The sequence below is a fragment of the Plectropomus leopardus genome, chromosome 18 (assembly GCF_026936395.1).
Source record: "Plectropomus leopardus strain MGB_pleo_1.0 chromosome 18, ASM2693639v1, whole genome shotgun sequence".
Classification (NCBI taxonomy): domain Eukaryota; kingdom Metazoa; phylum Chordata; class Actinopteri; order Perciformes; family Serranidae; genus Plectropomus; species Plectropomus leopardus.
Genome location: NC_142193.1, coordinates 11,966,646 through 11,982,459, shown reverse-complemented (window position 1 = coordinate 11,982,459; position 15,814 = coordinate 11,966,646). Strand labels below are relative to the sequence as shown.

The 15,814-nt window shown below is 39.1% G+C and overlaps 2 protein-coding genes across 4 annotated transcripts; both read left to right on the top strand.

Moving 5' to 3' along the window:
* The first annotated feature begins 873 nt into the window (after window positions 1-873).
* odad4 (outer dynein arm docking complex subunit 4) lies at window positions 874-5,490 on the top strand. Of its 2 annotated transcripts, none has more exons than XM_088091346.1 (11): window positions 874-1,136; window positions 2,261-2,392; window positions 2,557-2,710; window positions 2,791-2,852; window positions 3,048-3,195; window positions 3,971-4,189; window positions 4,273-4,480; window positions 4,560-4,646; window positions 4,799-4,995; window positions 5,145-5,245; window positions 5,335-5,490. In XM_088091346.1, the coding sequence occupies exons 1-11, from the start codon at window positions 1,011-1,013 to the stop codon at window positions 5,368-5,370; spliced, it is 1,470 nt and encodes a 489-aa protein (XP_087947472.1). In that variant the 5' UTR covers window positions 874-1,010; the 3' UTR covers window positions 5,371-5,490. The 2 variants fall into 2 exon arrangements, with proteins under 2 accessions (XP_087947472.1, XP_042361766.2); XM_042505832.2 differs by having other exon boundaries at window positions 3,045-3,195.
* A 1,715-nt stretch (window positions 5,491-7,205) lies between these two features.
* cnp (2'',3''-cyclic nucleotide 3'' phosphodiesterase) lies at window positions 7,206-14,623 on the top strand. 2 transcript variants are annotated; one of them, XM_042505448.2, is made up of 4 exons: window positions 7,206-7,359; window positions 10,149-11,765; window positions 11,897-12,024; window positions 13,312-14,623. In XM_042505448.2, exons 2-4 carry the CDS (start codon window positions 10,187-10,189, stop codon window positions 13,759-13,761), a joined length of 2,157 nt encoding a protein of 718 aa, XP_042361382.2. In that variant the 5' UTR covers window positions 7,206-7,359; window positions 10,149-10,186; the 3' UTR covers window positions 13,762-14,623. The 2 variants fall into 2 exon arrangements, with proteins under 2 accessions (XP_042361382.2, XP_087925289.1); XM_088069163.1 differs by lacking the exon at window positions 13,312-14,623 and adding an exon at window positions 12,259-12,303.
* Window positions 14,624-15,814: the final 1,191 nt, after the last annotated feature.

Here is a 15,814-nt window from a genome sequence, read left to right as displayed (position 1 = left end):
TTCAGGTCCCCCATTTATAGATGTGTTTTCATTGTGGGAACTCGAGGTAAAACCTAGGAGGCGGGAACATATACAGAAGCGGCCTTGTAGTCGGTCTTCCCAGTCTTTGTGTCTGCATTGTGGTGTAGGTCCCCCACACAACCCATTGGACTTGACAAAATCATTCTACTACAGTTTCGTTGTTGGCGAGTCCACTTCTCGCTCTTTTTTCTCCATACTTGCTGCTACCTGTCTTCTTTTTTGTCTTCATCTTCTTTCTCTTCTTCAGCTGGGGTTTGTTTTGTTGACGTCCTCTTACATGTTGAGTTATACCCAGTCAGCATTTTGTCAGCCCCACAACCCACTCAGCAGTTTTTTTTAGGCTGCACTGAAGTACCTACCCCAAGGCAAGGTCTTGTTTCGCCCCTGTAGAAGTTCTCAAAAATTGTCCTACAGGGATGGTTCTTACATTGGAGACACGCACCAATGGGTGAGACCCCGTAAAACTACCCCCGAGTTCCTGCAGTGGAAACAGGCTTTATGCTCGTCAAAGCCATCAGACTCTATTGACAAAAACTCATTTTAGCTTGCTGAGCACTGGAGCGGCTGATCTACAGCTGCTTCATTCAATGAGTTTGTCACTCATTGACTTTGGTGAATCTGACTCTTTCACATGCTAAAGTCACACAATGAGAATAACTAATTACTTAGTACCTCATACAACCCCACTTAAAAAAATTTGAACAGTCCCTTTAAAATGAGGTATGCAGGTTTGTTTTGTTTTGGGGGTTTGTTTTTCTGTTTCTTGAGGGATGCAGAGGGGTTTTTTTGTGTGATGCGGTTTATTTTCGTTTTTTTGTTTTTTGGATGCAGACTTGTACTAAACGAGGTGGACAGAAGATGGCACAGTATCCCACTGTCGGTTTGTTAGAGTGGTTGCTAGGATACCGGTTGACTTGAGATGCTAATGTGTTTATCTACATCCAGAAATTTAATTATCTGCAAGCGTATGACACAAAAGTTTGGCTAAAATGTCAGATACAGAGGGAGATCACGATGCTGAAAAGCCGAAGGGCGTTTTCTCCACTCTCATGGCCGATGGGCATTGGCTGTACACGAAAGGGGAGTATAAAAAGGCTGTCAGCAGCTACACGACGGTAAGTAGTTAACGTCAGCAAGACACTGCAACAAACAGAAGCGTATCAACCTATGATAAGTAACGTTACATAACTTTTTGGAATCACATTTCTTTGTCCAAGGTTGTCGATGCAACTTCATAATCAGGTTTATTGGCCAAGTTGAGTATGTGTGCAGATACAATGAATTTGACTTCGTTTATTTGCATTGCGTTCAGTGTACTTCCACAGAACTAGACATAACAGCCAGGAAAAGTGACTGCAAAGCTGGGGAAAGGCAGGATGATGCATACAAGTATGTGTAAAAAAAATATATATGTGTGTCATGGGCGGATTATGAAACAATGGGCCCCTGAATACAGGTGTGCAAAGGGCCCCACCACCTCTCCTACATTGGAGCAAGAGACAGACTTTGCAGTGGTTTTGCATCTCTTTGTCAGTGTTTATTTTATTTTTTGTGGGTTTGTGTCTCTGTGGTTATTTTGTGTTTCGTGTTACTTTGTGTCTTTTTTTTCATTTGATGTCTCTTTGTGGTCATACTGAGTCTTCTTGGACAGAATTTTGAAGCCTTTATGTCTTAAAAAAACGGTGGTTGGTTGCTAACAAGTTGCTAAATGAGACTACTGAATGTCATCACACTGAACACAGCTTTAGACCCTTGATGTGGTGGCGATTTGTTTGATATTGATTGTGCCCACAGCAGTCGAGCGACCACTTTTGCTGGGGTATGGCAACACCACTTGGACAAACCACACATAGAAATGCAGTACACGGTTACATCAGAGTAATAAAATAAAAGTAATTAAGTTATTAACTTTATTGGGTTTAAGATTAGGTTTTACTTTTTTGGTAGTAACACAGCATTTTTTTCTTTATATTTGTCATTAGTATGCCTAGGGTGGATATGTACAGTATATGCATGTATACATGTCTCTATACAGCATGTTGGATTTATACAGACAGTGCATTATGATATATGCATGTTAAACATGGCATGCATTAGAACTATAAAAATGTAATCTATAATGAAAACAAGAGGATGTTATAGTGCTTCTAACTGTTCATGAGAGTGACATCTCGTGGAAAGAAACTGTTCTTGTGTCTGAAAAGCACATAGGAATGACTTGCTTTTGGTCTTTGTTTAGGCACTGACTTTAAAGCCTGATGACAAGTCCTGCTTTGTTGGTCGATCCAAATGTTACCTGAAGATGGGGCAATATGAAAACGCTCTGAAGGATGCAGAGGCTTCACTCAAGGAAGACGAGACATATTTCGAGGTAGGCGGCAGCTTACAGAAATGTTAATGCCTCTAACAGTCAAAAAAAGAAGTAGTCTTCTTTACACCAAATGACCTCTCTTAACTTAGCACCCAATGTGAATATGTTAGGATTTTTGAAAAGTGAAACCAGTAAACATTGTTTTAATTTATCTGTTTTTTTAGGGATTGTACCAGAAGGCCGAGGCATTGTACTATATGGGCGAATTTGAATTTGCACTGGTGTTTTACCACAGAGGACAAAAGCTGCGTCCACAAATACAGGAGTTCAGACTCGGTATCCAGAAAGCACAGGAGGCCATAGAAAATGCTATTGGCAGTAAGTATTTTGAAATAGTCACCACATTTGAAAATCCTCCTCACACCTAACACTACTTGTTCCACTCTGACATTCTCCAGGTCCTTCCTCTGTGAAATTGGAGATAAAAGGAGACCTGTCATTTTTCAAAAAAGATGAAGAGGTGAGTCTGTTGTGTTCCTCTTTAATAACCCAGTGTTAAACAGAAAAATCTGAAGGTGGAGCTGTTGTCAAAATAATTTTACACATACAAATGTCAATCCTGGTAACAATGATTTTTATTTGCATGTAAAGTTTAACCCTCGCCTTCCTTCTGATGCACAATATTATGCTTGTGAATGCCTGACGGGTAAAGAAGGCCCTGCCAATTGCTGCTATTCAGCATCTGGCGACTGAAAAAAAACAGCAGACCCAGAAGACCCCTAAGAGTGAGAAGACAACAAAACAACTGCTGGGAGAGTTTTACAGGGACAAGAAATATCTAGAAAACCTGCTTAAAGATGAAGGTACTGTCTTATTTTACTTAGGGTGTATTGTTTGTGTCCACAACTGTGCTTTTGATTTTCTGCATCTTGTTTTGCTGTCAGAATAGTTTAAAATGACACCTATACAAATCTCCTCTGGTCCTTACTGTTCAATGTTTATTTGAACCCACCAAAGGTGATTTTTTTTCACTTTTAATGAACAAATATTTCACCCTTTGAAACCTGGATCAACATCAGCTTTCATGTGTTATGTTAAGACACATTTCACAAGCATTTAAACCTTTAAAACGTGAGCAAATTGACTTGATTACTTCGAAAAAAATATGGGGAAAAAGGCAATCAGTATGAAGTGTCCCACAAATTGCAAAAAAAAAAAAAGAAATCAGTAAAAGGTGTATGAAAATATGACCTGTATATAAGCTTAAAAGTGAGAAAGAAAGAGTTAAAGAGAGAGAGAGAGAGAGAGAGAGTGGATCAATAGAAAATTATCAAATAACAAGAGACAAATATAAGAAATCTATATTTAATATTATGTTTAAAATTAGGCTACAATATATATTTGTGTGTAGTTCTTAATTATGATTTTTTTTATTTCCTGTTTTTGTTGTTTTCTTTTCTTTTATTTCTTCATTTCTTTCAAATTTCAGGTAATTTTCTTATGACTTTTAATTATTATTTTCTTGCTAATTTTTGGGCCTTTTCTTCAGAAGTTGCTCATTGTCTACAATTCACGTTTTTAAAGAAATCAAGCCAAATTGCTTTCAAAGGGATAAAACTGTGACACAGTGATCTGCAGATTTGGTTAAAGGTAAGACAAAAAGTGGAGAGCGACTGCAAGACGTCATTCAGGGCTGCCTCACAAACCTTGACACTTGCACCGAGTTCTGGAACCAGGAGAAACCTAGTTGTTCACGGGGAAAGGAGCGCAAGCAGCAAAAATGCAGCAAGACCCGCCAAAGCGTACTCTCTGAACCTGCTCAGTTCCTGCTGAAGAGCCTGGATGACATTGATGCAGGTAAGGCAGGATTCTGGCTAAACTCGTTGCTTGGTGATTAACGTTTTAGCCTTAAAATGCTTACTGCACACTTGTCCTGGTAGAGTTGACATCTGGAAATGCTGAAGGTAGTTTTAAGAAGGCAGAAGAAGTGATGAAGACAGTGCATGGCTGGTCGGAGAAAGAGCTCCCTAATAAGAAAGAAGTTCTGGGCACCCTGCACAGTTGTATTGGGAACGCGTTGATCGACCTGGGAGACATGGACAAAGCTTTAGAGCATCATCAAAAAGACCTGGAGTTGGCTAAACGGGGGTAAGAATTTGAGGAAATTGCACAATATGAGTGAAACAACAATTGATTCAAATGTTCAGTAATGTTTCTTTATCAACAGCAAACTCCCTGATGCAATGTCCAGGGCCCTGGACAACATTGGGCGAGTTTATGCCCAAACTGGACAGTTCACACAGGCTATTGAGTTGTAAGTAAATAGCAGCTTCACTTGTGTAACATATGATATTGGCATCCTTTGCCAAACATGTTATTGTGATAATAATGTCATGTATAGTCACACCTTTCATAGGGTATGACTGTTAATATCCTCTTTTAGTTTTCTGTATGTTTTTATTTCAGCTGGGAGAAGAAGATTCCATTGGTCCGTGGTGGTCTGGAGAAGACCTGGTTGTTTCATGAGATTGGTTGGTGTTACCTGGAACTTAATCTTCACAAAGAGGCTCAGGTCTATGGTGTCCGCTCGGTTGCTGCAGCTGATGAAATTGCTGATGAAAAATGGCAGATAAATGCCAACGTCTTGGTGGCACAATCAGAATGTAATTATTTATCTTTTAAATATTAACAAAATCAGTCACTGAGCTATTGGCTTATTTGCTTGATATTTAACATTTTTACTAATCAGTGCTGTTGCCATCGCTCAAACTACAAGTCTCTGATCAGTCGATTCTCTTTTGTTTCGTCTCAGTGAAACTTGGAAACTTCGAATCCTGCGTCTCTCACTTTGAGAGAGCCTTGTCACTGGCCAAACTGCAAGAAGACGACTCTGCCATGAATGTCATTCAGAAGGTTTCCTCTCTGTTGTCAAATGCTTCCCTTCGCTATCTTTTCCATTTAAAGACATTTTTGATTGCTGACTTTTATCTTTCTGCTTTCAGGCCCTTGATGAAGCAAAGCAACGCCTACCACAATGATGATGTCCTTAGTCAAGATTTGTGTTTCATTAGTGCTGAGAAAAATACCTCCAGAAGCAAAATTCATTAAATGAAAGTTAGTAGAACAAAAAGAGCACAATTAAAATCATTTCCCTCAAACAGGCTACTGAGATATTTTAGTTTATATGAATGCAGAAACAGTTTAAAATGCATGAATACTTTTTGATGAGAGCCTTAGAAACACATTTATTTATGCAAGCGTACACAGGCTGATAAATAACTCCCAGTATTTGCCCGTAGGTCTTTGTGCGAAGGTAATAATACAAACAGTACAGTATGAAGTATAACTTTAAAACCAAACCAAAACATCTATTATCTAGAAGATGTGTCACTTCAATATGCAAAATACAAGAATCTTATCTCTTTATCATGCACACTGCAAACGACCAGCCATGAAGCTGTTTCGCATTTTAATCATTCCCCTACAAAAAGCTATAGCCTACTTGCTGCAGGGAACTTCCTCTTTTTACACCTCTATCACATCTGTCATCAGACACACAAAGTGTGATTTAAACACAAATGAGTGCTTCCTGCAGTGTGCAAAGCATTGTCATTGCATGCTTTTTGACAGTACCTCCTTTTGTCTGAAATTTTGATAACAAATGTTAAATAATGCACTATACTGTTAATTTCAATTAAAAGGGTTTGGTTATAAGCTTAAGTCCTTATAGATCTTGAGGAAAATGTCACTGATACATAGCAGAATGTAGTCACTGTAGTCTTCTAAGACTGCAAGGGCTATTTTTGGGATAGGAGCGGCTTCACATGATACACTAATGTGGTGTACATCAGCTCAAGGTTTTAATAACATTATTAGTAAATAGACATGCAGTATGAACTGAAAATTGTAAATTATGTAAAATGGCAAAAAACGTAAACATTTTTAAATGTATTGATATTCAGCACAGATGCAAATACATATACATATATAATAAAAAAGTTTTGAAAAATAATACAAAAATGTATTATGTATAAATGTATTAAAAATAACATAATTTTATAACTTAAAAAAAAAACATGTAGACCCAGGCAGGAGTTTATTGATTGTGTTTATTCGGATATGGTTTGGAACTTATTTAAACTGGGAAAAACATAGGTCCTGTTTTAATGTCTTGATGATAAAAACTTCAACTGTTTGCGTGAGGTGGTTTATATTTTTTCCCTGAAAATGATGCACGTAACCCTAAAAAATTCATAAAATGAAGCCATCCTTATTGTGTGAACTTTGTTAACTTGATCTATCTATTTTTGTAGCCTCATTTTTACACTCTATTCCTCTACTATTTAAAAACAACAAAATGATACATATTAAGTAAGACAATTCCTAACAATAAATAAATGAATAAGAGTACATATCATCTTAGAAACATTTTGCAGGTGTTTATCACAACAAATAGATTATTTGTTTATTCTGTGATCAAATTTGTATTTAGTTTTGTGCAGAGTGTAATTAAACAAAATCATATATACATAGCCACTTCTCATCCATATGTGCCTATATGTTTTACAGATTTTGCTGGTATTGATACTCCAGAGGGAAAGTTAACCTTTTGTCTGGCCCTCCCCTCCTCTCCCCTCCCCGGCTGTCCTAAAATAACCTGTGATGTCAAAATCCTATGATTTAAAAACATTAAATTAAATTAAATTAAATTAAATTAAATTAATAAAAATGATAATGAACATATATATATGTTTTTAAACAAAAATACCCACAACAAAAAGATGAATGATTATCTGTTATTGTTATTTATTGCTATTTTATAAGAAAAAAATAATCTCTGGTGCAGTCCTTCCGGTCCTCAGGGGCGTGTCCGTGGCCCCGCCCCATTGCGCGTTCCCGGGAGTTTCCGTTTTCCTCCTTGAAGAAGGAAGCGGGTGCATGTGTTTGCCAAGCTTTGCCTTGTCATTGTATCCAGAGAGAAACGCGTGGTCAGCGGCACCACCGACAGCTCCACTGCAGCCCAACTGGTAAGCTGGCATTTCATCAAACAAAAGCCCTCCACACAGTATGCTACAACTCGTGCGGGTTTTTTTCTTTCAGCGCAAACAGGCTAGAATAACTTTCTCTATTTACATACAGTGATTTGCAAACGGTGGAAAACATGAAAGTTGTTGGTTTAGACGTGGCGCTGCAGCTGGTGATGTTAAAGCCACATTTACCGACTGCCAGGCTAAATTGTTTTTGTCTGGCGTGCTAGCAGCGTTGGTGCACGCCACTCCCCGCCGGGCCACATTGTGCAGTTCATGAAATGTAATGTTCAAAGTCTATCGTTGTTTTTTTCCGCTTAAGACAACATTTGAGCACACTTGAATGCGTCAATTATTTTCAAAAATCAGATTTTTTTCAGTAAAGTGGATGTGTAATCTATTTTGTCCTAACTTGCATTAAACAAAAAGATCCTCTCACTGACTGCGCCATTTACCGCTACTGTACTTTACATGTATATTAAATGAGGTGAAGTTTCACACATCTGAAAGTGTTTCTATTTTTCCAAATTTGCATCTGTTTTAGTTTCGGTTCTTGGATATTCCCCTAGCTGGGAAAACACAGTTTAATGCTCGTCTTTGTTGCTATATTGGGTTGATTTGTGAGAGCTTCCCCTTCTGTCTCATGACACGATGAGGTTTCATATATCTCCAAATCACGCGTTTAGGATCAAATCTGACGCTGACGGTTAACATATTAACCTGCCACATGGTGGAGGTCGCTGTACTGTATGAAGAAGTCACATTGCCCCGTTTTCTGTGCTGCCCTTTGTCTGTTTGTTGGCAAGGATTAAAGGATTGAGGTTAATTTGACAGTAGGAGATTTCAGTACAGTATTTTGTTGTCATGTTTGTGTGTCTGCATCACTGGCTTTCTGTCTGTGTTCTTAATAAACAGTAATTCAAATTATGATGCCACCACCCCTATAACACACAAAAGAACAACACCCCTGAACACAAATAGTCATTATATAGTATAAGGATGTTGCAGACTCATTGTATTGGATTGCATCAGATGTGCACTTCCAAAATCAGGAGGAAAATGGTCATTTATCTAAAGGAAGAAAAGATCCGCCCCCTACGATGCCTCCCTGTCTTTCTTAAATCGCTGTTATTAAGTAATTTCCCGTTTGAGTTACAATGAAGAAAATCCTCCTCATTAAAGGTTGATTTTTGGCCTGCAGTGTTCAAAAACCGCAGTCAGAAGTGACAGTATTTAAGAGCATATTCACAAGATTTTTCATGTTTTAAAAATAATATTACTAACAGCTGATTTTACTTTTTTACACACAATTTACCCCCACATCTGAATATTTTCAATACAGCTTCTTAAAGTACTGTTTTTATCAAAATTCAGGTTTGAACATCAATTATTTCTTTTTGCCCAGTTGAGCCAGTGCGTCAGATATCTACTGGCCCAAAGTCAATTTTTACTTGACCCTTTTAGGGATGGGAATCACCAGAGCCCCCCAAATATGATAACATCATGATACTTGAGTCATGGTACAATATTTTTGCGATTTTAAAGCTGTTGTGATATGCTGAGTATTGCAATAACACATACCGCAGTTCATTACCCTTTCAAGTATGTCCCCAAATGAAAACTTTCTCAATGATTGTTTCATCTGATATCTCTCTATCTCACTTAATTTTATTTAAAAAGCAAATTATGGTGTTATTCACATAAGCAACCAGAAATATAATTTGTCCTTGTGAAACTACAAATTTTAAAAATAACTAAAAAATCAATACTTGGTGTCTGTGTGTGGATACGATATTGCCATTCAAAAATATTGCAGTACTGTGCTGTAATGATTTATTTTTTCCCCACATCCCCTTGCACCTGTGAAAATGGGCTTATTTATTGGCAGTTATCAAATCTTGCTCTCGAACTTGTTGCAAACTGCGCAATACATGGGTGAAGTTTCACCCACATCCTCTAACTAACGACACCCAACTAAACTCCTATTTCCAGGATAATTAAAATCCTAGCTTGTGCTTTAGCTCATAAACTCTCTCCTCACTCCACCTGCTTACTCCTGAATTACTTACATCAGCTCTTGAAAAAACTGTTTCGATTTTGTTTTTTACTTCTTACCCATTGGGCAATCATTATTTGAAATTAATAGTATTTATGGTTAATTGGGAACTATACCCATTTTCAAACATTATACATTTTATTCCTGTGGTCTAAGACAGTCAAAAAATATAAGTAAACATGAACAACTTCTTCCTAAATCCAGAAACCAGAGTGCTAAAACTCAAATTTGTGATGTTGTAGGGTATAAAATCTGGAGCTGCTCTGTAGACAATGAATGATGAAAGATGTTCTAGATGGAACCGAGAGCACCCATGGTTATATGGGCACATTTTCAGTTTCAGAACTAAGAACAATACAATAGAACAAAGCTCATTTGGGTATTAAAAACAAAGCAAACATTGTGTGGGGCCACAAAATCAGCCTCCCATTCATTATCTATGGAGCAGCTCCAGATGTTATATTTGATGACGTCACAACTTTGAGACTTACCTCTCTGGTGTCTGGCTTTGAAAAAGAGTAGCTCATGTTCACAAATACTGGTTGAATTTTACAAGGCCATGGAAACAACATGATGGAATTCTCTCTATTCCATCACTTTCAGTCAGATTTAGTTTAAGAATATGTTTCTGCAGGGAAAATGTTGCTTTAACCTGTATCTGTTTAAGGGTTTTAAGAATGAAGTCATGATTAGTCTAAATAGACTATTTCTTTCTTTTAACTGTGTTTTTAAGGTACATGGTGGTGTGTAAAGTCAGACTTGAAGCCAGACATGGACACTGAAAAGAGTGTTGAGGTTGTAGATGCGTCAGAGGCTCCACAGCAAGAGGAGACTAAAATGGAAAAAGAGGTTGTGTCAAAATTGGAGACACCAGAGGAATTCACAGAGCCTGAGAAGCCACCAGCTGCTGATGAAGAGCCTGAGCAGCTGGCAGTAAATGGCGGCGACACAGAAGCCATAAACTTGAAAGAAACAGAGGAGATGATTGTGACAGAAAATGTGACGCTGGCTGCGGGAAATACAGAAATGGAGATTGAGGATAGCTCGCCCAGAGAGAAATCTGAAATGGAGTCAGAGGCCGGTGCGGTGGCACCACCAGAACCAGATGAGTCATCTGAAAAGATCTCTGACCCAGTTGCAGCTTTAGACACAGAACCAGAAAACACCCAGCCTGACGAGCAGCCTGTGCCAGAGAATGACCCAGAACCTTTGCCTGTGCAAACACCTCTGTCCGAGAGTGGCCCTGAACCGCAGCCAGAGCCAGAGAAACTGGCAGAATCAGTCCCACAAGCTGAACTACAAGAGCAAACATTACCTGAACCAACTGTGCTGCAGCCGCCAGTAGATACACAACCACCCAGCCAAGAGGAGACGGCGTCAGAACAAGCGGAGAAAGAACTGCAGACTACAATGGAGACCGGGGCAGGAGAAGTTCCCAAAGTGGAGGTGGCAGCAGAAAAAGTCGCAGCAGAGTCTACAAAGGAGGTGGAAGAAAAAAAAATGGCAGAATCAGACAAACCAGCAGAGACTGTGTTGGTGACGGAGGCTTCCCCGGAAAAGCCAGCAGGAGCAGTGACATTGAAGGAGGAGACACCGGCTGAAATTGCACCTGTGAAACCTGCGGAGGAAGAGAAGGGAGCAGAAAAATCGGAGCCTGTTGCCCTGGCGGGAGCTGAAGCAGCAGCAGAAGGTGAAGTTAAATCTGAGAAGAACGATGGCGAGCCTCCAAAAGAAGAAGATCCGGCCCCTGCATCTGGCTCCCTGTCCTTTGCCCTCTTGGAAAACGAGCAGACCAAAAATGCCCTGCGAAGCTCCCGTACCCTCGTTGTCCTCAGAGGCCTTCCAGGAAGCGGTAAAAGCTTCTTGGCACGCGCCATCGCCGACGCCTACAAAGACCACTGCTCTGTCATCTGCGCTGATGACCACGGCGTAAAACCAGAGAATCCAGAATCATCCGCGAATGGATATGCGGCTCTGGATGAGGCTGTGGTTGCCTGCTGCAGCGCAGGAACGGCCTCCTCTGTGCTGATTGTGGTAGATGACACCAACCACACCCAGGATCGGCTGGCCCGCCTGGGGGAGATTGCCGAGCAACACCACCTTGTTGCCGTCTTTTTGGAGCCACGCACCGAATGGAGCAAAGATCCTGCTCAGCTGTCCAAGAAGACCAGGCGCGGATTGGAGGAGGCCCAACTGGAAGCCATGAAGAGTCCACTTGAGGAAATGTCCCTTCCTCTTTACTTTGGCTGGTTTCTCCTCTCGTCCATCCAGGAGAAGGTTCGGTGCACGTCAATGGACTTCCTTAAAACGCTGGACACCTTGGAGGCCTTCAAGAAACACCTGATTGACTGTGAGTGCATGTTAATTTGTGTTTCATTTATTACATAAGCGAATGCACCAGTAGGAACTACAAGTCTTTTAAGCAGATTAATATCAGAAAACTTTGGCACGACTTAGATGCAACTGATCTTGTGTTTACAGTCACTGGGAAAGCTGAGAAGGAGGTGGATTTGGAGCAGTACTTCCAAGCCAAAGGAACCCTCCACTGCACTACAAAATTCTGTGACTATGGAAAAGAAGATGGATCCAAAGAATATGCTCAGACCCAAGTAAGAAACCTGGTATTTCATTGTTGTATATCCTAAATTTTATTGTTATTTTTTTTGTATTGTGGTCAGACAAGTATAAATCCTATAGCTATGCATGTGTTGAGGCCTGTTAATTTACTGCTTTTCATTTTATTTCATGCGCTGAGTAAACATGTCAGATTTGCAGCCTAGCAATGTGATGTTTTTAAGTTGGTCTTATCATCTGATCTTTATTTCCTTTTTTCTGCTTGTCAGGCTGTTCAAGATCTGTTTGGTTCTATATAGGGGTGTGTGATTAAGATGATATCATGATATTCAATGAATATTTTTGCAATAACAATATTTTTGATGATATGATAAAACACTGAAAAATGTTTTTATGAATTTCAGAACATACAACTGCAACAAAACAAGAGTTATAGTTTTATATGTCAGCATAAAGATAAATGTTTGCCCTCAAATATTCATTAAAAACTTAACAAAAATGATCTAATTTCTTTAATTTGTAAAGAACAGCAGCTAAGCGACATTAAGATTCTGTAAAAAAAATAAATAGAAATGGTATTGCAAAAAACCCCCCAAAACAACACATTCAAATAAATAAAATAATCCTCTGTTTGAATAAATTGTTTCATTGGATTAAACGAGTTAGGGTTTTTTTTGAAAATTGAATAAACTTTCTTTAATGGGTAAATATAATACATGGTGCTGTTGGATCGCTGCCAGACTGCTCCATTAGAGATGTGTGTACGGCAAGCAGCAGAGTGAACAGTTTAACCACTGCAAAAAGTTGTTTTTGAAAGACTGAACACCAAACAAATATAGATTGAGTCAGAATATTTTGTTAGATAGAAACGGGTAGTGAATAGATTACATCTGTGTTTCCTCAGTAAATTTTGACTTTTGGATGTAACCATGCTCTGGAGGTTTCAGAGAAGTTCACATCACACAATTGGAAACAATCCTACACAGCCACCACTGGAGTCTGTTTCTGCAAAATTGTATAATACTAATGATATTTGGTTGCCTTATCTTTAGCTGCAACTGTGCAAAATACTGGGTTTAAACTGAATAAATAGATGTCCAAAAAAGAGCTGTGCAGCATTTTAATGTTGATTTAGAGTTTGGTTGCCAAAGTTATGAATGATGCTTCCAACTAATTTGTACAGCCCTTATTGAAGGCATACGAATTCATTTGTTTTATTTCGTGCATTGAGTTTCAGAAAGTAACATCCACAGAATGTGATTTTTAATAAATTGAAGCTGATCTTTTCATCGTATCTTTATTTCCTTTTCTCTGCTCATCAGGCTGTTCAAGATCTCTACGGTTCTGTATTCGAGCTGTCACTGAGTGCTCTCTTTGTGACTCCTCGCACTGTCGGAGCTAGAGTGTCCCTCTCAGAGGAGCAGCTTCTGCTGTGGCCAGCCGATGCCGAAAAGCAGGCAGGGTCTCCCTCCCTGCCTCCGGGAAGTCGCGCCCACGTCACTCTAGGATGTGCCGAGGGTGTTGAGCCAGTTCAAACAGGTTTGGATCTGCTCGAAATCCTGGCCCTGCAGCAGGAGGGCCAGCAGGGGGAGCTCATCGAGGAGATGGAGCTGGGCTCGCTGACCTACTACGGCGAGGGAAGGTGGCTGCTCAGTCTTAGAGAGCCCATCTGCACCCCAGCACAGTTCTCCAGCTACTATGGGCGTAAGGCACCTGAGCCCACCAAAAAAGAGCCCGAGAAGAAAAAGAAGCAGAAGTGCACCATATTGTAAATGGCAAACATGGGGATGTGTGGCCGGGATGACTGGTGAATTAAAATTTAGGCTTATTTTGTGCAAGGTTTGTGTGTTTGTGCAGCATTTAGGGTCTCAGTTACAGCCACCCTAAATCCACACGCTGTGTGCCTTTTTACTGTTGATTTGCACCACAATCCAAGATGCCTTCAATCCAGTTAGGCTTGTTGTCAGCGTTGTTCAGTATCTTGTTTCACATATCAATGCCAGAGCTGCAGGAACTGGCTGTTTGCTGAGGTGTTAGCTGCAGTTTTAGACTAAGATAGTATAGCCTCCTCACACAGCACCACAGTTATCTAAAACTTAGATTTCCTTCTCCTATTCATGTCGGTGTCTCTCAGTATTCAGATGTGAAAAATTAGGTACTTTATTTGCATGCATCCCAGGTTAACAGTATCAGCATGTTATTTCCGTGCAAGTATGTGTGTGCGCTGCCTAGGAAGTAATTGTTACAATAGCATTTGGGCCAAAGTTATCTATTTGATTAAGTGTATTAGAATGAATGTCATTTATAGAGGTCCTTCCTTGTTAAATCTTTGCACTGTGCATAGTTTGAAAGGGAGAATGCTTATGAATTTGGCATTTTGTTTCTGCAGCTTGCACTTATCAAATGCTGTGAATCCAAGTTCATATTTTGCAATCTTTTCTACTGCGCAAGACTGCACCATTGATCCCTTTTTATTCTCTTTGAACAGCACTTCATGTATTTGCATTTCGATTTGTATCCTCTGTGACTGTAATTTTTTGAAGGGCAATTCCTACTTTGTGTAGCTCTTATGAATCACTATTTTTGCACTTGTTTTGTACACTTAATAAAAAAGAACATGCTTTGCTCCAGTAATACTGTTTACTGTCTGTTCAGTACTGATAATGCACTTGAATGCAGCCTGGTAAGAGCGAGGGTTTATCTTCACACCTTCTCAAAGCATGCAGTTGACTGTATACACCAGCAGAGGGCACTCATCCTTTGTGCAGTGTTTGCAAAGACATCAGTGGTATGATGTTTTATACATTTGACCTCTGTTAGCCTCTAGTTCATGTGTCCTCTAGTTCGTGTCATATAATTTTTCTGATCTCCTCTCAATTTGCTCTTGCTTAAAAATCTGCCAGAGAAAAATGTTACAAAATTGATCATAGACAGCAGAGCTGCCAAAAAGTGATCCAGAGTGTAGCCTGTAATGGCATAAGTCCACAATCTTATGTGTGACACATCTGCCTTAAAGGTGCATCACACCTTTACTGTATTTCTCTTAACTCTGTTTTGCATTCATTTACAGATTCTAACACACAATTGAAAGGCCATTTGTGCTTTTCAAAATGGTTATTTGAATTCTTCTGTTGCTTTGTGTTAAGTTGCCACAGCCACAGTTGCCACACAAAATAAAACAAATACTGGTTTTGCTGTCTGAAAAGATACAAAAAGTTATACTTTTCCTACTAAACAATGGTGGAAGAAGTAGTCAGATCTTTTCCTAAAATAAATGTAGCAATACTGTTTGGTATAAATAGTCTAAACCCAGTAAATATCCTGCATTCATAATTTGACTTAAGTAAAAGTACAAGAGTATAAGCATCAATATACTTAAAATAGAAACATTCATTTCAGAATTCTAAAAATATTTTTTTCCTATTTCCCTGTGGTGGACTATAAAAAGCTACAGAAACCCTAACAGAAAATGGAAATACTCAACTAAATGTAGCTCAAAATTGTAGCCTTCTTAAGAAGCCTATAGTGCTTAAGTAAATTTAGGCCTATTTGATTACTTTCCATCATTGTAAATATCAAATTTAGAATAAAAAAAGGCAGTTAAAACACGTTTTTAAACATGCAAAAGATTGCATATTTCATTACATTTACACTATAGATTTAATACAAATACCATTTAACTGAAATGTCATAAAGCCTTTTAAATATTGCATAAAAAGGTAACAAGTGAGTTTACTCTCCACATTGTTGTAACTAAAAATAACTGGTGGTATTGGTTTAGGTCAAGGACAGGTAAAAGGCCATGAACTGGTGCTCTACATTCAC